Source organism: Gossypium arboreum, chromosome 5 (assembly GCF_025698485.1).
Source record: "Gossypium arboreum isolate Shixiya-1 chromosome 5, ASM2569848v2, whole genome shotgun sequence".
In the NCBI taxonomy this organism is placed as follows: Eukaryota; Viridiplantae; Streptophyta; class Magnoliopsida; order Malvales; family Malvaceae; genus Gossypium; species Gossypium arboreum.
In genome coordinates, this window is record NC_069074.1 from 3,615,297 (window position 1) to 3,639,296 (window position 24,000).

Here is a 24,000-nt window from a genome sequence, read left to right on the forward strand (position 1 = left end):
TGGGAGTGAGAAAAAGAATCCATAAACATTTGCACTATTTGAAGTGTTCAAACAAAGAAAGATAGGGATTTGAGTCTTGAGATACTTTGCCTTCTCCACCACCCCATCTCATGTCAAATAAGAGTCTTAAGATTTGATACTTTGCCCTCTCTAGTATGAGTTGAGAGTCTTGAGACCAATGACTGAATTTATGATTTTCAAGTTTGAAGAATGAAATCTCTCTTTTTCAGCTCCTTTACTTGATTAATAGCAAGAAAGGGATTTGTGTTGCATTTCCTTGCTTTCGCTTTTGCTTTTCAAGTTTCATCTCTAAATCTTCCTTTCACTTCTTTAACTTTAATCCTAACTTTTCTTCTGTTGTACAATATAAAAAGTATATTTGTCAATAGAATATGACAAAAACATTCCCGTTCCTGCACTAGGTCAAATGCCTACGGCCTACCCCATGTAAATTATAGTTTACTCTATAGCTATTTAAAAGTGTTGGGTAAGAAAACTTGATTCATTTCTACCCCCTTGTTTCTCGGTTGATGATTCCCACTTTCATATCCACTACAGCTGAAATGCTGCATATATCCACTATCAGATAATAATCCATATATGTACTTTGAAAAATTCAAGAGTAAGTGGATCAGTAAATTAAACTTTTCGCATTAGAAGATTACTTGGTTTTAAATTCTATTTTTATTCTTGAACCCCACACCATAAAGATAATAAAATATTGGACCCAACTTAAAGAAGTTTAACTGATTAAATAGGTTAGACAAAACAGTAGATTACTCACCTAAATATTAATTGCTTTTTCTTTCTTAGATGAGATATTGTCATTTGGGGAAATTGGACTGGTTAATACACATCTCCCTTCAAGCGCTAAAATCGGATTTAGGCAGAGGTTAATACTTTGTAAACATACCTATTGTGGAAATGGTGGTGCAAACACGATACCTGGTGACAGCAAGCTTTTCTTCTTTCCAACAGGCAACGTATTGAGCAAGTTCCTTAAATTGATCTTTGTGCTGAAAACCCTAAACCACGTTTCTGCGATTAATTGCTTAGCAGAGGCCTAAATGAAGCTGAAACCATTCGCTTAATTTTAGCCCAGACGCATGAAAAACTCAATTAAGAGTTAGCTGCGTGGGCCACGCTTAGAATTAACAACCATTGAATTTCTTGGTAACCCAACAGGACCCAGAAGAAAAAAAAAACTGGGTTTCCATTGGTCATTGTCATAGGATGAAATCTCAACTTGGAATGTAAAAGTAAAAAGCCAGAACCAAAAAATTTCAAATCAAACCAAAGTCAAATTCAATTACAGTTCACCTTACAATTCTTTGTTCTTCCTTCTCGTTGTGCTGCTAAACTTGGAACAGATTCCATTACCACGGGCACACTACATATAATTATTGTCGTGGAGGATGGTCCCCTAAGTTGAGTTGTATAACTTATATCGAGCAAGTTAATCATTTTTTGTTATTTTAATGGCATTTTTTCTCATAAAATGAAATCCAGTAGCAGACATTAAAAAATAAGTTGATCCCCCTATCCTATGCTTATTTGGTACACCAAACCTTCATTAACCTATATATAGAACCGGTCACTCTCATATAAAATACAGCAAGCAAAAGGCCAATCTTCACTTTTCTTTATCTTCCATTCATTGGTTCGTTACTTCTCTGTCTACGCTATTAATATAGTAATTTTGAGACAGTAATCCAGTCCTCATAGATCGAACACTTTTTTTTTTAAGTTTCCAATCAAATTTTCTCGGTCACTTTCCTGCATTTATTCGAGAAAAAGAAAGAAGAAAGTATGGAGATGCTTGCAGATGTGTTGGCTTTTTTTCTTCCTTGAGAGAGTGACTGGAAACGACACAGTTTGACAGCACTTTTCTTTTGAGGTAACAGAATAACTTTATCTCTCGTTTCCACAATGCAGAATAGAATCTCTGTTTTCTTTTAAGCTAAATTCGAATGCTTTAAATGAATATACAACGTGATCCCATTTTTTTTTCCTTTTTCTTTTCTAAGTTTTTTAAGTTTAAAGTATGAACCTTTAGCTTCTACTTCTTAAAAAAGTGATCTCATTTTTGTTTAACTTTGGTTTGGGTATTCGTTCTTTTGTGTTTTCATGCTGATTTGAAGACCTTGTTTTTAACTTTGTAGGACTTCTTGTAGGGTGAAAAGCTAAGATCTGTTTGGGAAGCTCTCAAGGGATAAATGTGTGTACTGTAAGCTCAAAATATTATGCAATTGTTGGCGCTGAAGGGTTTGATGAAGTTGTTTAACCTTTTCCTTTATGAGGAATGTGATTGTTTTTTGGATTTTATTAGTGAGTTCTGATAATTGAGGTTGGATTGACAATGTTGAGGATTGGAATGAGCTAAAGAGCTCATAAAGTGAGTGAACTTTGGACTGTTTTGAGGGTTTCAAAAGAAAAAACTGAGATCCCTTAATAATTAGTGTTGATTTGATAGATTTCTTAACCTATGTCTGGTGCTCCAAGATTGAGGTCGATGAATGTGACCGATTCTGAGGCAAGGCCTGTACTAGGACCTGCCGGAAACAAAGCTGGTTCGTTGAGTGCTAGAAAACCAGCTTCAAAGTCTTCGAAGAAGGTTGAAAAGTCTTCCGTTGAGGTGACTGTAGTAGGGGAGAAAAAAGCACTTCCATCATCAACTGTTAATTCTCTTTCTCCAAAAACTCATTCTCTGAGTGTTCCTTCAGTGCTACGCCGCCATGAGCGCCTATTACATTCTAGTTTATCGCTAAATGCCTCATGTTCATCGGATGCTTCCACAGATTCATTTCAAAGTCGAGCATCAACTGGTAGGTTAAATCGTTGCGATAGTTTAGGAAGTAGGAGGAAGCCATATGCATCAAAGCCGAAAAGTGTTGTTTCTGATGACAGTTTGGATTTGTCATCTAATAGTTCACATCCTAAGAAGAGATGCGCATGGGTGACACCAAGTACAGGTGTGTTCCCATGTCCTCTAAGTTCTCAGTGTCATTCCATGATTGATTAGAAATTCTGTTAACATCTTCTTCCCAAGACTGCTTTGAATTGTAGTTATAGCTGCAGAAGCTCCTCTAAGTATCATGTTAGGCAAATTCCCCTGCATATACCTTCTTACTGTCATAAACAAAAGAATTATTTGGGATGGCCACGGCCATGGGCATACGGAATAGGATATAATTTATTTGGTTCTGCACCAAGAACAAAGCAATACATTGTATAATTCACACTTTTCATGTTCTCAAATCCCAGCTGCAGTATTAGGTTATTCAAGTAGTATAGTTATAGAGCGCCAGGAGGGTTCAGAATTTATCCAAATGAACCATAGGTGGCATCTCAAGTTCTTGACCCATGCAAAAGTAAAACAGTGCCTTTGAACTATCCATTTACTTTACATTTTTCAGTTTTGTATGGTTATCACCAAATACATTATATGGCAGTAATAGGATAAATGCGAATTAGTTGCACTTTCAGAGGTTCAGGCATTACATTCTAAGTGAGAGACTGTCTAACAGACTATTGTTTTCAAGTCATCTCTAATCCATGGAGGGAGTTCTATTTCATTTAATGAAAGCATTCCACTTTGGTTTCGTTGATCCTTTGGTTCCTCTTATCGCATGTTTTCTGTGTACTTATTTTTGTTTTTTCGGTATCAGATCCAAGTTATGCTGCTTTCCATGATGAAGAGTGGGGAGTTCCTGTACATGATGACAGGTACGTGGTCTCATCCGTCTGTTTGCTTATCAAAAGGGCTCTCTCTCTAACAATAAAATTTCGTTTGATATTGTTGTCCATATGCAGGAAACTGTTTGAGCTGCTTGTACTATCGGGTTCGTTATCTGAACTTACATGGTCTGCTATCCTAAGCAAAAGGCACATATTTAGGTACTGTTTCCTTGTAAGTTCAATTTACTCCATTGAATAAGCAGACTCATTGCTGAACTGTTATGTTTTATTCAGAGAAGTTTTTATAGATTTTGATCCTGTTGCTGTATCAAAATTGAATGAGAAGAAGTTAATAGCACATGGTAGCGTGGCAAGTTCTTTGTTATCAGAACTAAAGCTGCGAGTTATTGTCGAGAATGCACGCCAAATATCTAAGGTAGATCATCTCATTCTTCTTTTAACCATTACTTTTTACCTTGGTTGGCATGAAAGGTAGCGCTCCGTGAATCACATGTAAGTAGAATAAATTAGTAATAGTGCTGCATACCAGATAGAATATGACAAAAGAGTTGGTTAACAATGGAAGATATAATTCAATGCTATCTTGAAAGATAAATCACACTTCTGGCCTTATGCTACACACATATTTCTTGATGCAAAATTCATTCAATTGACCGTTACACTCAATATTAGGACCGCTTACTTTGTTCTTTCTTGTTCTAGCAAGTAGTTAAACAAAAATAAAAGGTGCTTAGTGATCACTTATTTTATTAGGTTAGATAAAAAGCAGCTAAATAGTGGTCCTAAACCCTCTCTGAATCATATGGAACAAAAATACCACATGACTAGGATGTACAATTTGATGACATATTAGTGTTATTTTAATGACAAGACTTAATATTCCCCCTCCATTAGATGCAGCTCGCATAGTTGGTAAGTCCCAAGTCATTCATATGGATTAATTACTTTCCATTGCCAACCTTTAGCTCTTGTCACTGAAGTAAGTACTTTCCATCATTGCAATTGACCTTTTGTAGGTTTTGGTGATGCCAGGTTATAGATGAGTTTGGGTCGTTCGACCAGTATATTTGGAGTTTTGTGAACCACAAGCCTATAGTTAGCAGATTCAGATACCCTCGTCAGGTTCCAGTTAAGACCCCAAAAGCAGATGTCATAAGCAAAGATCTCGTAAGAAGAGGTTTCCGAAGCGTGGGGCCGACAGTCATCTACTCTTTCATGCAAGTGGCGGGAATAACAAACGACCATCTCACAAGTTGTTTCAGATTCCAGGAGTGTATAACTGCAGCAGAAGCAAAAGAAGAAAATGTAACCAAAGATCCGACTGAAAAGAAAGAAACTGTTAATGTGATCAACACAGAATTGTCCGTAGCTATCGATGAATTGAGTTTCTCCTCCGAATGATGCTGGGTGGTGGTAGATGGCGTTCCAGGTTCGACCATCAGTTTACCACAGTAATTGATTCAATACACATACTCTTGGGTAATAACGTAAGTGCCTTTTGCATATAAAGGTTTGTTAAATACTTGCTCATAATGACTTTGCCAGATTAGAGATTTCTGGAAAGTAAATTAAAAGTTAACCGGTGAAATGTGCTGTTGACGGGGGCCTGCCTGTTTGTCATAAAAGTATTAAATTATGATGCACCATTTTCTTTTTCTCTTTGTATATTTGAAAAAGTTTACTAAGTAAAGATCATCTTTTATATACCCGACACTGGCATCGGTTTCTGCTGCCTAGATTTGCCATTGGATCTGTGGCCACCAGTTTCTTTACCATCATATTATTATGTGGGACTGGCTGAAGGTGTGGACTCAAACCTTGTAAGTTGCTGGACAGCTAAAGCTTACACTTGACAAAAGTCGGTTTGCTTTAAATGGGCCGGGTTTTACATTTGTGTCCTGAAAGGGGTCCCATCTTTACTACGCATGCTTGTTTGTTGTGTTGGACCCAATATTACAATGCTGTAGGGTACCTCTGTTTCCTTTGGTTCTTGTTGAGATAATAATGGCTTGATGATGGATGCTTCTGTCTGAGAAAACTCTAGAAAACTTCCAATGCTTTGCTGTACTTTGCATTAGATGAGAAGAGTAAATAGTAGATGGTCGACCGTTCAAATATAAATGAGCAATGGCCCAAGTCATGGATTAAGAGGAATGCATTGATACAATGCAATAACATAGATTAACAGAAAAATGAACTTCCTTAAGGAAAAAAAAAAAAACATCTCAGAAGAGTTGCATGTATATCTTTGTAGTTTCACAATGGAAATAATAGATCATGAAAGGATTAACTTTTCAAAACCTTTATTATAAAAATGATGAATATTTAATTTAATTACTAGATGTGCTCAGCAGCAGGTCTAGGTTTGATATCCACCTAAAACATCATCCATTTCTTCCACAGTAAGATAAATATAAAGTTTCAATAAATTTTCAAAATATAAATGAAGAAATGCCTTTTAGGGCACGTCTGGTTCACTCGAATGAAATAGGATTGTAATTGAATAGAGCTGTAATGAAATAAAACCGTAATCAATAATTTAATTATTTGGTTGAATGTAATGAAATAGAATTGTAATAGTATTATTGTGTTTGGTTAAATTTCTTTTAGATATGGATATTAAATTTTAATAAGATTATTATTAAATTATATAATTTAATAACATTCTTAATATAATTATTTTATATTAAATTATACTAAAATGTTTTTTATTTTTATATTTAATTATATTAAAACATTTAAAATTTTATTTACTATATTTTAAAATAGTACACTATTATTTAAATGCATTGCTTCTCAATTTATCTCAATTTTATGATTTCAACTAAAGTTTTATTTGTTATTTACATAATTTTTATATAAAACTTTTTACCGTGTTATAATCTAAAATTAATTAATTGTATTAAACACCAAATTTTATTACAAATAAAAGAAAAGTTACAAAGCATCCAAAAAAAATAGCATCTTTTTATTTTTCTTTTTCAACTAAAAGAAACAAAAATGTTTGTTTATCTACATTATAAAATTGGAAAAGGTGATGTTAATGAGAAAGTTTTGCATTAATGATTGCTTTAAAGGAAATGATTAAACAAATTATACCAAATGATATAACCCGAAAAGACTCGAGATTTGGCAATTTAAGTTTCCTTGGAATTGCCAATTTATCGGCTTAGTTACTTTGTCCACCAAATCCCAATGCTCCATAACAATACTCCCTTAACAGCTTTGCCAACAACTTTGCCAACTGGTTTGATATCGAAGAGATAAATACAATTTATTCTAATTGTTGAAGAAAATAATACAAAATTCATTCAACTCTACACATCATCAGTAATGGGAAGATTATTATACCACAACAGTACCTTTGAAAAACTCAACACCAAGGTTTTCTGTAACAAAATTAAGGTCTCTCAAAACTGTGAACTTGTTCATCCTGTTGAGCCAACAGGCTTTTAATGTAAGAACTAAGCTATTCCAGGCAAGCCAAAAGTATCTGCAAGGAATATCATATTGATAGGCATATAACTTAAGTCTGACACAAAACTAGAATACAAGAAAGTGAAGTTGAAATAAAACTGACACTAGCATAAGGATACTTCTTTACTTTTCCACTCGCTCACCCAAAATGGAAAACCTAAGGCTTTGCTTGGTTGCAGAAATCTAAAAGAAAACAACAAACAGGACCATGTCTCCAGCAAAGCACATCATTATTTTCATTTGACACTAGTATCCCTTGAATGCAAAAAATGGAGATTAACCCATTAAGATAATACGGTACCTAAAAAATGTCAGGTTACCTATTTTTCCTCCGAATAACTTTCGTGCAATAAAAAGCGATGACAACTCTCCTTGCTTTGCCAAACCAAAGCCCCGCCATCTTATTCTACCAAATTTGTCAAGCGGAAGATGTACCTTCAAACAAGTGAAAAGCATCTTCTCGGACTAACAAAAGAATCGTATGAATATTAGTTATGTTATTGATTAGGATATAAGAAACTTTTGATTACCCAGTTAGAAGGTTCGAATCTTAAGTTCCTTTCTCAAGTAATAATGATCACCAAATGAATAAACAACATGCCTCGAAGAGCATCCTTCGCTCCATCACTAGATTTCCTCATAAATCGAAGAAGCGATCGTTTAATGGGATTCAAGCATAAGAGCCAAGAGTCTATAAAAGATACCGATAACAAAAAAATATATTATCATTTAGCAACACATAATAATTTCCAAACACAATTATTTTAACAAATAACTTATATAAAACATAAAATCACCGCCAAGAATTTCCATTCAAATACAGTAAATAAAAGGATAACTACATTATTAATTATAGGCTGATCTGATGAGCTATAAGCTCAACTAGGACGGTCATAACTCAAGTCATACCAGCATGGTTATCTTTTATTCTTGTTCACTGTTTTATTTGTTTGTTATTATTATTGACTACAGATGCATGTAACTATAAGTTCTTTCTAGCAACAGAAAACTGAGAATCATTGATTCACCACACATGCCAAAAAGGAATGAAAAGTTAAATAGCAAAAATATAGAACCTCATATAGCTGCACGCTCTTGGACTCACTAAAGGGTGTCATAAAAAGGCTTGCTTCAAAAATCGACCATAGCCTGACAAGGAAAAGGAGTTAAAATGCATCATCAACAACAATAACCAGAAACAAGAGAAAAGAAAAGTTAGCAACCAACAACATCTTTTGTTTCTCTTGTTTTTGTTGTTTTCATGATTGCAACTTAGTGCTAACCCCTCCATTGCCATGGAGTCGCTGATATGCCTCTTATCACAATTTTAAAGCAATGCACTATATTCAACATTCTCTTATCATGATAAAATGGAAGATTTATAACATCATTAAAAATACATAAATTTAATCCAAAACAAACATAGAAAAAGGAAACCATACCAGAGTTTGCTCTAAATGATAGATGACTAAAGATGCTTGAGGACGACTAACTTGCTAGCATCAACGCCACTTGCATCAAAAACAACCGCGACTTTGATTTTCTACCATCGAATATATAACATCCATGGCGTGAAACTTCCTTGCTGCAATTCCGAGAATTAAAATCTTATTTGCCAAAGCAATCTGCAAGAAAAGAAAAAAAACTAACAATTAAAATGTTTATAGAAAGTAACATTAATTTTACTCGAAATCGGTTGCAATTCAACTAATTTGAACATATTTGCAAATGATATAGCCTATATGTATATAAAAAGAACAAATCGTTAATACCTTACCACCGGGTTGTTTTAGCTCAGACATATCATCAAAATATCCTCTATTCAATTCATCAACTGTTAGAATTAAGTGACCCAAATTCTTATTTAAATAAAATACGATGGAAAATAAAATAAAAGTAAAATCCATATAGAACTAGACTTCTTTTATTTTATTTTAGAATAAGGTTTTAAACCTTATTAAACTCCATCTATTTTATATTGATTAGATAAGGTGTTTCAATCCTACTAGAATATGGCTTTGCAAGCCTATAAATAGACATAGTCTATTCCTCTTGTATTAGAGTAAAAATTTTCGACATAGTGAATTTTCTTCTCCTCCTGCCTGTGGTTTTTTTTCCCAAAGGGTTTCACGTAAAATTTATGTGTTCTTTATTTTTATTTATTTTATTCTATTTTATTTTTCACAAATTGGTATCGAGCTTAGGGTTATTCATCTCGATCACGGTAATGGCGTCTTTGAAGTATGAAATTTATTGTTGATCGCAACACCAAATTTGCGTTGTGGCAAATTAAGATGCAAGCGCTTCTTGCACGATGGATCTAGAGGATGCCCTGCTAGGATAGATAAGATGCCTTCGACATTAACAGATGAAGAGAAGAAGCGTAAGGATCGAAAGGCATTAACACAATTACATCTGCATTTGTCCAACGAAATTTTGCGGGATGTGATGAAAGAGAAAACTGCCACGCATTATGGAAGAGGCTAGAACAAATATGTATGTCGAAAACTCTAACAAGCAAGTTGCATATGAAGCGGCGTCTTTATGCTCATCGTTTGGAGGAAGGTGCGTCGTACACGAACACTTAACAAGTGTTTAAAGAAATTCTCTCAAACTTGGAGGCCATGGAGGTTCAAGATGATAAGGAAGATCTAGGGTTGATTCTACTTTGTTCGTTGCCCGTCTTATTCAACCTTTAGAGACACGATTTTATATAGCCGCGAGTCTCTCACAGTTGATGAGGTTTATGATTCTTTAACCTCGTATGATAAGATGAAGCATCTTGTGGTTAAACCCAACTCTCGGGAGAGGGTCTCATTGTTCGTGGGAGACAAGACCTAATGTTGATGATGATCGTGGTAGAACACAGAACGGAATCCTCGTGGTAAATCTAAGGGTAGATCGAAATCTTCAAACAGAGGTAAAACTTGCAACTTCGCAAGAAGAAAGGGCACATTAAATCTGAAAGTGCTATAAGCTACAAAATAAGATTAAAAGGGAGGTGCGAATCAAAAGGAAAACAAATGAAAATTCCGGTGAAGTGATGTTGTAGAAGACTACGGCGATGGTGAACTTCTAGTTGCTTCATCAATGATTCTAAAGTGGCGAGGAGTGGATACTTGATTCAGTTGCACCTTCCACATGAGTCCCAATCGGGATTGGTTTACAACTTATGAAACAAGATCTCAAGGTGTTGTTTTGATGGGAAATAATGCTTCATGTAAAATCGCGGTGTTGGAACAATTAAAGTTAAGATGTTTGATGGAGTTGTCGAACACTTAGTGACGTGCGGCATGTTCCGAATTGAAAAGAAATTTAATTTCGTTGAGTACTCTTGATTCAAAAGGGTGCAGATACACACAGTGAAAGTGGGGTTTTAAAGATTTCAAAGGGTCCCTTGTTGTGATGAAAGGGCAAAGAAAGATTGCCAAGTTATATGTTTTGAGTGGTTCTATCATATCGGTGATGCAATTGCCGCTTCCTCTTCCTTGTCGATGATGATATTACTAAACTTTGGCATATGCGCCTAGGGCATATGAGTGAGAATGGCATGGCGAATTAAGCAAAGAGGACTTCTTAATGGGCAAGGAATTTGCAAACCGAATTTCTGTGAGCACTGTGTTTTGGGAAGCAAAGAGAGTTCGATTCACTAGAGGAATCCATAACACGAAGGAAACGTTGGAGTATATCCATTCGATCTGTGGGGCCGTCCGAGTGCCTTCGAGAGGTGGAGCTAATTATATGCTAACCTTTATTGATGATTTTTCCGAAAAGTTTGGGCGTTCTTCCGAAGCGAAAGCGATGTGTTTTCCACATTTAAGTCTTGGAAAATTATGATTGAAAAACAGACGGAAAAGCAGATAAAATACCTCCGCATGCACAATGGCTTAGAGTTCATTACGATGAGTTTAATAGATTGTGCAAGTCGGAAGGATCATGAGACACTTGACGATTCGTCATACTCCACAAAGAAAACGGCGTTGCGAGCGAATGAACGAACGATCATGGAGAAGGTTCGATGTATGTTGTCAAATGCCAACTTACAAGTCATTTTGGGCGAAGCGACCTCATCTTGCATGTTTTTGATCAACCGATCTCCATCCGTTGCCATTGAGAAAAAGACTCCACAAGAGGTATGGTCCGGTAATCCCGCTAATTATTCGATTTAAAGATTTTGGGTGTCTCGTATGCTCATGTTGATAATGGAAAATTGGAACCGAGATCCATTAAATGCGTTTTCTTGGTTATAAAGCTGGTGTAAAAGGCCATAAGTTATGGTGTCCTGAAAATAGAAAAGTTGTGATTAGCAGAGATGTTGTTTTGATGAAACGCTATGCTACCTAACTTATCTCTTAAAGACTCTTCCAATAAAGAAAACCAAAAGCGGTGGAGCATCGATTAATACGTAATCAACTCCTCAAGCCAATACAAAATTGAGAATAGAGTTGCTTCTTCACCGCAATACTCTATCGCCAAAAATGAACAAGAAGAGAAATTAAACCTCCAAAGAAGTATGCCGAGGTTGATCTAGTTGCTTATGCTTTAAATGTGGTGAAGATATAGATGCTAATCAAGAGCCATTTAATTATTCGAGGCGATTAGTGTGAAGACTCGAAAAGTGGATGTTTGCTATGCAAGAGGAGATGGAATCACTCCACAAAAAGCAGAACATGGGATCTTGTAAAACTTCCTAAAGGTAAAAAGGTCATTCGTTGTAAATGGGTGTTTAAAAAGAAAGAAGGGACTCCGGAGTTGAAGAACCCGGATATAAAGCAAGGCTTGTTGCAAAGGGTTACTGATCAAATTCCGAGTGGACTTCACAGATGTGTTCTCTCCGGTTGTTAAGCATAGTTCGATTCGAGCTTTGCTTGGTATTGTGGCCATGCATGATTTGGAGCTTGAGCGGTTAGATGTAAAACCGCATTTTTGCATGGAGAACTTGAGGAAGATATTTACATGCAACAACCGAGAGGGTTTTATAGTCTCGAAAAAGAGGACTATGTTTGCTTGTTGAAAAAGTCCCTTTACGGTTTGAAACAATCACCAAGACAAAGGGTACAAGAGGTTTGATTCCTTTATGACTTCTCATGATTTCAAAAGAAGTAGTTTTGACATTGTGTCTACTTTAAGAAAAAGTTGATGGTTCTTTTGTGTATCTACTTCTTTATGTTGATGACATGTTGATAGCAACAAAAGATAAAAGAGAGATAAGAAAGGTTAAAGCCCAACTAAGTGAAGAATTTGAGATGAAAGATTTAGGACCAGCAAAGAAGATACTTGGTATGGAGATTCTCGAGATAGAAAAGCAAGTAAATTGTACCTAAGTCGGAAGGGTATATTGAGAAAGTTCTTTGCGTGTTCAATATGCAGAGTGCTAAGCTTCGTTAGTACTCCTTTAGCGACCATTTCGGACTTTCATCGGCCTTATCTCCTCAATCGATAATGAGATTGAGTACATGTCACATGTTCCATACTCTAGTGCATGATACCATGTTCCATACTCTAGTGCAAGGGATCTCTCATGTATGCTATGGTTTGTTCACGCCCGATTTATCATATGCATCGGTGCGGTTAGCGATACATGGCGAATCTCGGTAAAGAACACCGGAAAGCGATTCAAGGATTTTAAGATACTTACGAGGCACTACTAATGTTTGCTTACAGTTTGGAAGAACTAAAGATGGAGTTATAGGGTATGTTGATGCTGATTTTGCTTGGAGACCTTGATAGAAGAAGATCTCTCACGAGTTACGTCTTTACAATCGGAGGTTGTGCAATTAGTTGGAAAGCCACTTTGCAAACAACAATCGCTTTGTCTACCAATCGAAGCTGAGTACATGGCGATTCTTGAGGCTTGTAAAGAAGCTATTTGGTTGAAGGGACTATTTAGTGAACTCAATGAAGACCTTCAAATCAGCACAAGATTTTGTGACGATCAGTGCCATCTTTCTTACAAAAGATCAAATGTTTCATGAGAGAACAAAACACATTGATATTCGGTATCATTTTGTTCGTGATATTATTGCTCGTGGTGATATTGTTGTGAGCAAAATTAGCACTCATGAAAATCCTGCAGATATGATGACTAAGTCACTTCCTATAACCAAGTTTGAGCATTGCTTAGACTTGGTTGGTGTTCATTGTTGAAGTTAAACCCTTAAGGGGTTTTTGGAAGAGGTGAAGAACTTGTTTATTGAAAGTTCGCGATGAAGAACTTGTTCATTGAGAATTTGTGTCAAGGTGGAGATTGTTAGAATTAAGTGACCCAAATTTTATTTAAATAAAATACGATGGAAAATAAAATAAAAGTAAAATCCATATAGAACTAGACTTCTTTTATTTTATTTTAGAATAAGGTTTTAAACCTTATTAAACTCCATCTATTTTATATTGATTAGGATAAGGTGTTTCAATCCTACTAGAATATGGCTTTGCAAGCCTATAAATAGACATAGTCTATTCCTCTTGTATTAGAGTAAAAATTTTTCGACATAGTGAATTTTCTTCTCCTCTGCCCGTGGTTTTTTTTCCCGAAAGGGTTTCCACGTAAAATTTATGTGTTCTTTATTTTTATTTATTTTATTCTATTTTATTTTTCACATCAACACTGCCCTAAATCAAATTAAAACAATTATTTATATTAAATTTCATGGAAAAAAGAGCACGTAACAAAATTTCAATAATCGAACAAAGCTTAAACTTACTGTCTTGCTCGTTCTTTGTCGATTTTTTCCTTGCTTGCAAGCTGCACACACAAGACAAAAAGTTAAAAAGAACTATAACTTAAAAAATCAAATATTTTAGAGTTAAAAAGGGGGAGATGGAGGAATTGCCTTGTAAATATCGAAGAAGCGAATGGATAATTCTGATGCGAAATTTTGAGGAGGTGAAGCGGAAATCTTTGGGTCATGACTTAGGAGGTATTGACAATTTGAAATCGAAGTTCGTGCCCGGTTTATCACTCGGTTTACCCTCAATATTTTCGGTTTTCGATTTAGATTTCAATTCCCCCTCTAAGAACCCTCTTGCTCTTTCCAACAATCGATGGAATTTTATAGATCAAGAAAAAGATGTAACGATCCAAAATCCGTGGGCACCGGAAAAGTGTGTTATCAGGCCTCCATCTTAATGAAATAAGTTCGAAAATAATTATTAAAAATATTTGTGAGCCTAGTGGTGTGTCTAATTAGGTTTTAATTAAGTAAATTTAGCTTAATTTAGAGTAATTAACGAAAAGGATTAAATTGAATAAGAGGTAAAAGTTTAATTCTAAAACAATAGAAAGTAAAAAGGGTCAAAATGGGAAATATGCCATTAAGTAATGGTTGAGGCGCATAAATGTATTAAAAAAATCTAAGATTTTATTTAGATTATATATATACATTATATAATATTGTATAATTGATTATTATAATTATTAATTGTTATGGTTTTATATTATTATTAGTATTATTATTAAATAAATTAAATAGTAGAGAATTGTATGGTAATAAAAATATTGGTATATTTGTAATAAATAGATACATGTGTATTTGTTATAAAATAATTTGTTTACTTAATATTAAAGTAATAGATAATTAGATTAAATTAAATTATTGATAATTAAATAATTATATCATAAGATTTTTTTATATATGTTAAATAAAGTATGATTATGACAAGTGTAAGGTGATAAAAATATACATATGTAATGATAATATTTATACAATTATAATATTTTATTTAAATTAGTAGATATTTATTAATTATTATTATTATAATTAAGAAATATTTATTAATTAAATAATTATAAAATAAGATTTTTATGTGATAATTAAATAAAATTATGACAAATGTAGGGTGGTGATATTGGACAAATGTAAAACATGTGTGTGTACAATTGTTATATATATAATTGCTATTAAATAGATATTTATTAATTAAATATAATATAAATTAAATAAAGTAAAAAAAGATAAAGCATAAAATAAATAGAAACTAAACAAACAGAATAGAAAACAGAAACATTTGAAAACAGGGGAGAAAAAGAGAAAGAAAAAGGAAAAACTGGAGATTTGAAGCTTGAAACTTTGATTGGTAAGTCAATTAAGTCATTTTTAGTTAATTTTGATGTTTTAGAAGCTTTAGAACAAAATTTTGTTGAAATTAAGTTAAGGTTTTGAAAGTTTTTAGGTTCTTGAACATAGTTCATGTTGAGCAAAATAATGAATTAGGGATTTAATTGAATAAATTTTAAGTTAGAATTGAATAAAGGATTGAATTGTAAACTAAGCTATAAGTTTTGAGTTTTAGGGATTAAATTGAAATAAATTCGAAATTATGAAAATATGATAAAAATTAAATAGTTAGATGTGGGTTTGGCAAGAAATTGAGTAGCAAAAAGGTATGAATTGAGAAAGAAAAATATATAGGTTTAGTTGGGATTAAATTGGAATTAAAGTAAACGTTAGATAAAAATTTCAGCGTTTAAATTGTGTTATGCTAATAATTGTGAAATTATTTTAATTGTTCGTAGCTAATATCGAGCCTGAAGCATCGGCCCAAAAAGGAAAAGGAAAGATCGTCGAGGATTAAATCCGAAGAGAATTCTGGTTTGTATCACTATAACTCAAGCTTTATAATTAATATGTGTTTAATTTAATATGAATGTGTGGTAAGTATTTTTACGGTAAGTATTTGATGATCTGATAAAATTTGTGATTAGGTATTAAAATTGAGATTGATACTGAACTGAATTATGGGATACTGAATATTGTTTTGAATACCGAATTGAACTGTGAAATTACTGAATAATGTTACGTATATTGCATTGAACTGTAAAATTTCTAATGAAGTGAATTATTGAATTACTGTGAAAATTAATCAAAATAATAAATTATAATTAATATTGAATCGAAATGGAAATTGTACTGAAAATGATTTAAATACCCTATTAACTAGTCGGGCTAGTCGGATATAGTTGGCATGCCATAGGATCCGGAAGAGTACGGGTTTGCTTGCCATCGATCGTGCACTTATGTGTCGACTCATCATTATCATTATCGTTCTCATTATCGATTCGACACTTTGTGTGTCGAATCGTTATCGCTACTATTACGATTCAAGACTTTGTGTGTTGAATCTTATCATATCGCCATCGCTACTGCTATCGACATCGATTAGGTCTTCGTGTACCGTTAAGGCACATTATGTTGTACTGGTGTGTTGGTTGGAATCCGTGTATCCGCCAATTAGAAATAGTGATTTCCCCATGTTGTGTAAAATCCGCACTGAAAAAATTGAAAAAAGAAATTTTTCTCCTATCAAGAACCTTTTTCGTAAAATCTCGTCTACTAATACAATAAGTTTCTATTCCAACACGGAGCCAAAAGGACAACATACAGGATGGGTAGAAGAAGTTGTGATGCTTGCCTCGATGTGTTTCCGGGTATTCTTTTATCATTTCGTCCAACAAGGGTGAACCAGAAAAGTTTGGGTAGAGCCGGATCTAAATGTTGGCTAGGTAAGTGTCCTGTAGTAAGAGGAGTAGTTATGAACCCTGTAGACCATCCCCATGGGGGTGGTGAAGGGAGGGCTCCAATTGGTAGAAAAAAACCCGCAACCCCTGCACTTGGAAGACATTGTTGAGAAAAAGATGGCTTTTCCCGGATGAAATGAAAATTGGATTCATGTAAGAGGAGAAAGGTTTCCCATTGGAGGTTAATGATGATTTTAAAATCTTTTATACCAGGGAATCTAATATCCTTATACATGACGATAATCAATTCGGTCGTTATGGTCGGACTCTATTATGGATTTCTGACCACACTATCCATAGGTCCCTCTTATATCTTCCTTCAGGATAGGAATATAGAACCAAAGGAAAGAAGTCTTGTCTTGGGAATAAAAAACAATTGCAAGTTTCCTTTTTGTTTTGACAAACAATATTTCTTTTTTTAATAGGGACAAATGAAATAAATCTACTGATAAAACTAAATTTGAATGATATAGTATATGCAAAAGTTGAGAATTGAAATAAAGAAATAAGAATGATATATATATAATCGAATGATAACATAAAAAGATTGAATTGTTCATTAAGTGATGATAATTGTACTGTAAAAGTATGTGTGTGATTTAATGTATTTAATTATAAACTGAATTTGTAACAGCTTAATTTTCAGTGGTGTCGGAACAGTGATTCGAGATCACTAAATTCGACAAATGAGTAGGAAATATTATTAATTTAGTGAGTATAAGTTAAATGTGAAGTTAGGAAAAATTTTGAAATAGTGAAATGTACTAAATATATATATATTAAAATAATTAAAATTGAAAACGAGGTATCGAGACCTCGGGAATTTTAAATCGAGCCATAAATATTTTTATAAATATTTATGGAGTGTTAATAAGTTAGTATTAAAGTTTCACAAGAAATTTTAAAATCTTGATAGCTAATTGAACAAAAAGGACTAAATTGTATCAAATGCAAAATTGTGGGAAATGATTAAATAGCTTAAATGATAAAAGAAAGAGGGTTTAAAAGGCAAATAGACCCAAGGTCTATTTGGGCTGGACGGCAAGAGCATGAAATCACCAAGAAAATAAGGGGAATTAAGGGAAAAATTGCAAAATTGCAAAATTTACTTAATAAAGCTAGGACTAAAGTGGAATTATCTAGATTTCTCTTTATTTTTCTGCATTCTCATCAGAAAAAACACCATGGAAGAGTTCCCTTAAGCTGGTTTTTCATATTTTTACTGCAAGTAAGTTCAATTCTTGATTATTTCTTGAATTTTTTGTGTTTTTGTGACTTTTACAACTAGGTCCATTTGTTGAATTCATTAGTTCTTGATTCTATGAAAGAAATTGAAAGTTTCTATGAATATGTGCTGGAAGTATATGATGATTTGACATAGAATTAGAGCTTTAAATTGTTAGAGCTTTAAATTGTTTATATGCTGATTTTATTGAAAGAATTGAATAGAAAGTGAATGTTTGGGACCTAAATCGTAAAAGAGTTTGAAGTTAGAGTTTTATGTGAAAATTCTAAATTTCAATAGTTATGAAATAACTTATAATGTCTAGGAAAAGTATTAATTGAGAAAATTATTTTAATTGATGGGTTAATTAAGTAAGGACTGAATTGTATGAACTGTGAAATTTGGGGCAAAATGAAAGTCAACATTTTGCACTAAAACAGTTTTCGACAGCAGCAATAGTCTAACTTTGAAAAATATCCAAAAATTTTAGAAATCTAACTAGAGGATGAATAAAATATGAAATTAAAGCTTATTGAGTCTAGTTTCTTATAGAAGAAACGGTGTAAGCAATAAAATTGTAAATCATGAGATATAATAAGTTTTGTGAGATAATGTCAGAATGATTTCGGGTTCCCCTGTTCTGAATTTGGAAAATCATCAAAAATTGGAGAAAAATAATTAAGGGATTAAGTTTATATGTTTAAAATCCTTAAAGAGTCTATTTTCAATAGAAATAAGCGGAACATCATCCGAATCTCGCACGATGAGATAATTAATTCTTAGTGAAGAAGGGTCGGAACTGTCGACAGCAGAACAGGGCAACGTTAAAGAATAAACTGTACTTATTGGCTAAACCAAAATTCTGAAAATTTTTGGTAATAAGATAAGTAAGTCTAGTTTCAGGAAAATTAGCGGATCTTAATTTCGAGTTCTGTAGCTTAAGATATAAATAATTTAGTGACTATGACGCAAATGGACAGTTTTGAATATACATAAGTAAATAGTGAAATTATTGATAATGTTACTTGTTGCATGTTATATAAATTAAGGATGTGGAATGGAGAGGAGGAGGAGGAAAATATGTATGAATATTCTGCTAGCATGGCTAATTTGTATGTTTTAGGCTCATGGACTAAATTGAATAAAAGTAAAATTTTATGGGCAATTTTGTAAAAAATGTTAGAAATGAACAATTTGCATGAAATGGATTATTTTATTATTTAAATTACAAAATTGAATGAAATTATTAATTTAGCTCAAGATCAAGGAAATACATATTTTAAGGATTAAATTGAAAAGTGTTGAAATTATAGAAAATTCTGACATTTTATAGAATTCATAGGTTGTTATCAATTTATGTGAGAATAATGGCTGGAAATAAGGATTAAATTGCAATAAATTTATTTTATTTTAACCTAAGGATGAAATCGTCATTAATTAAAAGTTTAGGGGCAAAATGATAATTTTGTTTAGAGCATTAGTTGAATGTACTATAACATGAAATAAATGAAAACGATGATCAAATTTCTTTATAAAGATCCGGATGACTTGAATACGAGACTTGAACGTGGAAAAGAAAATATATCAGATTAATGAAATATCTGATAAATGAATCGGTAACTCCGGTAATGCTCCGTAACTCTATTCCGGTGACGGATTCAGGTTAGGGGCGTTACAAAATTATAGTGATACCACTGAGTATATGCATACTCAGCGTACGGTTGTTTCCGTCTTGCAGTTGTAGAAGTCAAATCTTGAACCAAAGATCCAAAGCCGGACCGCCTCTTGAAGAACTTTTGGTGATGTATATTTTCTTTTGATAATGTGGCATGTACATAGGATGTATAAAAAGGTTATTATGTTTTGAATATAAAAGGTTTAAAATATTAGTATTGCAAGTCTAAGAATTATAATGAAAAAGTCTATCCATTTCAATTTAATTAGTACAATGATAATTTTAAATTGGTATTATATTGATGAAGTTGATTAGAAGGCATTTAGAATAGAAAATGAATGTGTGAAATAAATTGGTTGAATTGGTTATGTTTGAAATGAATATGGTTTAATTGCGGGGTTTTATGTAAAAATAGGCGAAATGCTATCGAAATTTATAAAATAATAATAATAATAATAATAATAATAATAAAATTGGAGTACTTAAACGAGTTCCGTTTTACTTAAATGTATGATTTAGATTTGAATAGTTCAATATAGGGATTTAGTAATTAAATTATGCTATGAATATTATTTTATTTGTGAATTATTCATAAGTTATCTGATACGTCTGATAATGCCTCGTAACTTTGTTCCAGGGACGATTCGAGGTTAGGGGGTGTTACAAAAGAAATGGAAGAGAGGAAAAGAAAAACTCTATTGAGAGAAAGAAAAAGAAAGCAGAAAAAAGAGGGAAGAAAAATTGGAATAGAGGAATATGGAAGGAATGGAGGGAGAAAGTGGGGAGCCTTTCATGTGAGAAAATGGGAGAGGGCAAAGTGGGGAGAGTTTTGGTGGTGATGGTCTCCTTAAACACTGAATCTGTAGTCGGTGGTGAGGACACAGAATAGAAATCAGACAATTTTACTGCATAGGCCCGTAATGGGGCATTCCATTAAACCAAACAGGTGTTTAGGTTTCAGCCTTAACAGAGGCAGGCAGGTACATCATTCATTGACTGCAACGTAAATTTTTATCATTGAAATTCTTACAGGTTAGGTTTTAGCCAAATGAGAAACATGTAAAGGTGAGTTGGGCAGATGTCAAATTCAACTAATATCATCATTTTTCTAATTCTCTTTCTTTTAGTTTTGGCAGACAATCTTACCACAGACTGTATTAAGGTAATTAATTGTTCTAAAAAAATCAAAGTAATTTCGGGACAACTAAGAAGTATTAGTAAATCTATATTTTAGTCACTCGATTTTAAAAAGTTACTAAATAGTCATTTTATTATTCATAATTTTTTATATAAGTCATTGAGCTGTTAAAATCGTTGTTGCATAGTCTTCTCCGTTCGCACCAATTGTACCAATTGAAAGCTTTTCTTCCCCTTCTCTTCTATAGTTGAGTTTTTTTTTTCATGAAACAACTTTAAACATTAAGAATATGCGAAACAAAATCCAAACAGCTATCTTCTTCGATCTCCGACAGTGACCATTAGATCAACTTGGATCTAAAGTATGTTCTTTTACTCGTTGATAGGTACTGATCTACTGTACCGATCATCTAATCGTCACTTGGAGCTCACTACTTAGACTTAAATAAAAAACTTGCTAATATCTTAGTGGTTTGAATGAAAATTTTTAAATAATTCGGTGACTATTTTGTAATGTTTTGAATTTGAATGATCGAAATATAAATTTACTTATAGTTTAGGGATATTGGGTGCAGTTTACCCTACTTTTCATTAGTATAACAAGTTCAACCCTTAAAAATTACACATTTTGCCAACTTGATTTTAATTTGACGAATTTAGCTTGTAATACTTCTTGATTCCGTCAACAATTACATAATATATAAAAATTATAGGCTAGGTCTATTATTTAGTAATTAAAATTATGTATAATTGACATATAATATTAACATAATTAATTATTTTTAGTGACTTACTTCTAAAATTAATAGGATTAACTGCTCTTATTTTTTTCTCAATTATCAAAATTAAAAGAGACCGGATATGTGTTTATGCATAATATAAAATAAAAAATGTACCACGTGTCAGAATTTTAACACTATTGGCCAGTTAAGTAACTTTATGAGTTGTGCAGGACTGAGGGTAGAAAAACAAAATTAAAATCCAAAGGTCGCACTCAATATGCCAAATCTATTAAATTTAGACAGCTTTACGAACAGTACAAGTACTTATTAGATATATATGCATGTGATGCAATGTACGAATGCCATAAACGTAAATTTGAACAGTTTCGTTTGCATAAACTCGCAGTACATGGGAAATAGGAACACACTCACTGGACGTACGATTGGAATTTCCTCATTGATGCCGTCTTGTCTTTCCTCTTATTTTCGGTCCCACTACTAAACAAGAGACGATGCCCAAATAAATATGCACACAACTGCAAAACAATCGAAATCGATTGCCCTCTAGAACTCGTTAAAAAGCTGCCCAAAAATTTTCATATGAGAAGTATCCAAGCATGACATAACAGACAAGCTCCCATCGTTAGCCGGACTTGGTAGTATGTATGTCTTCCCATCTTGGGACACTGTGGCTGGTCCTAACCATATGGGACGACCCCATCCGAAATCTGCATCATAGAGAGGCAACCACATCCAACTGTTGATACTCAGATTGGGGCACTGAAACCCCCTTGCTCCTCGGACTGGAGCCTTTATATTATGTTCTTTTTCCATGTAATCAATAGCTGACCTTAAATATTCATCGTCTGTTCGCCTCAATATGTTCTGGATTCTCTTTGCTGTATCCGAAAACGACTCAGATTGTATATCACCATGTGAAGCTATTGCGGCAGACATAAAAATTACATTGCCAAGATAACCAGGTGGGAGAGGAGGTCGCAATCGAGATCGTCCATCAATCGGAATGTACAACTTTGTTCCTTGATCATCAAGGAGGCATCGGGCCTTATTCACACAACGCCATATGTGTGCTGCGAGGCTGTTGTAGGTACTGTAAACACCACCATCGCTGTTTTTGTTTGCCTTGGCTTTCAAAGTGTTGAGTTGATCACGAGTGAGTTTGAAAACGGAGACAGTGGTTTCAGGATCCGATCGGGGTCCTTTAGTAGCGGCCATGGAAAGAGGTGGGTCATACTCAACATGGTGAAAAGTTGGAGTTGGTGGAACTCGAGCTCGAAGCAGTGACCTATCTATGCAAGGCCGAGTGCTAAGTGGCAGCCCTCGAGCCATTTCAGCCAAACTGTTGATGAAATGAACCGAAGCTGGACCATCTGCTAAAGTATGTTGTATTCCAATCCCAAAGCCAACTCCTCCACACTTGAACCTTGTCACCTAACAACATTAATATATGCACCTTAAAACTATTCAAAAACAATTAATATCTTATGTATATATACATTAATACCTGTACTAGAATGAGAGGATATGACGAAATATCAGCAAAATAATCAACTTTTGGAACTAATCGCCAAAGCTCTGAGCTATTTATCATGGTATCGCCAATCAAGTCATCGATTACATAATCAGTTTCAGCTTCTAAGAATAAAGCTCCTTTTCCATTGCAGACTATCTCGATCCTTCCATTTTCGTCCCTTCCCAATCTCCCAGCCATGGGGTAGAATGGAACAAGAACCTTGCTCAAAGCTTCCTTAAGCACACCAGTGTCGAAGAAATTGGAAGAACCGTTTGGTCTGAAGAAGTAAACAGTAGGGACATGATGCAGTGTCATCAATAGTTCTAAGTTTGAGCTCCATAGCCGATGCTTTGGTGTCTCCTCAGCTGGATACACCATGCTTGACTCTTTTATAGTAATCTCCATATCTCTTATCTCTCGCCCCTGCACAAAATATATCCAACATAAAATCAGCTTTTATAATTGGATCAAACCCTAAAGTATTATATCATTCATATACCTCCACGTGAAATCAGTGAAACAGATTTACATTAATAATTGAACTGTGAACTTACAAAGAATACACGTAAATTTTTATAGGCTGCGCATTAAATTGAGGAATCTTCAACTACCACAATTTGTCTACATTTAAACATTGATGTTTAAGATATTTTCTTCAAATTTATTTTAGGTATGAATTCTTTATAGATTTTAAATATAATAATATAGTATTATTTGTTATTTTATAAAAATAAAACTAATCATATTCACATTACTTGTCACGTTTTATTTTTTTAAATATTAAAAGAGACTTATGGTTGTAAATAAAAAAATAAAAAGAGACGTATGGCTGTAAAAGTAGTGTTGAGAAACTTAACACGAGGTCCAATAGAAGAAAACAATGACTAGAATTTAAGATTTTATATTAGAAATTTTGAGTTTTCAAATCTATATGATAGCTACTGTCCGTACCCTCCTAGAGTCAAACGCATAAAAGGCAACATAGTTTACTTGTCTCACTCTCCCGTCTGTCTT

At 33.6% G+C, this 24,000-nt stretch overlaps 2 protein-coding genes across 4 annotated transcripts; one reads left to right on the plus strand and one right to left on the minus strand.

Moving 5' to 3' along the window:
- Positions 1-803: 803 nt before the first annotated feature.
- LOC108473681 (uncharacterized) lies at positions 804-5,820 on the plus strand. 2 transcript variants are annotated; one of them, XM_017775384.2, is made up of 6 exons: positions 804-1,897; positions 2,163-2,972; positions 3,669-3,726; positions 3,814-3,897; positions 3,973-4,114; positions 4,732-5,820. In XM_017775384.2, exons 2-6 carry the CDS (start codon positions 2,486-2,488, stop codon positions 5,098-5,100), a joined length of 1,140 nt encoding a protein of 379 aa, XP_017630873.1. In that variant the 5' UTR covers positions 804-1,897; positions 2,163-2,485; the 3' UTR covers positions 5,101-5,820. The 2 variants fall into 2 exon arrangements, with proteins under 2 accessions (XP_017630873.1, XP_017630874.1); XM_017775385.2 differs by having other exon boundaries at positions 1,351-1,897; positions 2,175-2,972.
- A 15,898-nt stretch (positions 5,821-21,718) lies between these two features.
- LOC108473107 (shikimate O-hydroxycinnamoyltransferase-like) lies at positions 21,719-23,549 on the minus strand. 2 transcript variants are annotated; one of them, XM_053028883.1, is made up of 3 exons: positions 23,486-23,549; positions 22,978-23,409; positions 21,719-22,904 (listed from the first exon to the last, which is right to left on the minus strand). In XM_053028883.1, exons 2-3 carry the CDS (start codon positions 23,389-23,391, stop codon positions 22,017-22,019), a joined length of 1,302 nt encoding a protein of 433 aa, XP_052884843.1. In that variant the 5' UTR covers positions 23,392-23,409; positions 23,486-23,549; the 3' UTR covers positions 21,719-22,016. The 2 variants fall into 2 exon arrangements, with proteins under 2 accessions (XP_052884843.1, XP_017630156.1); XM_017774667.2 differs by lacking the exon at positions 23,486-23,549 and having other exon boundaries at positions 22,978-23,449.
- Positions 23,550-24,000: the final 451 nt, after the last annotated feature.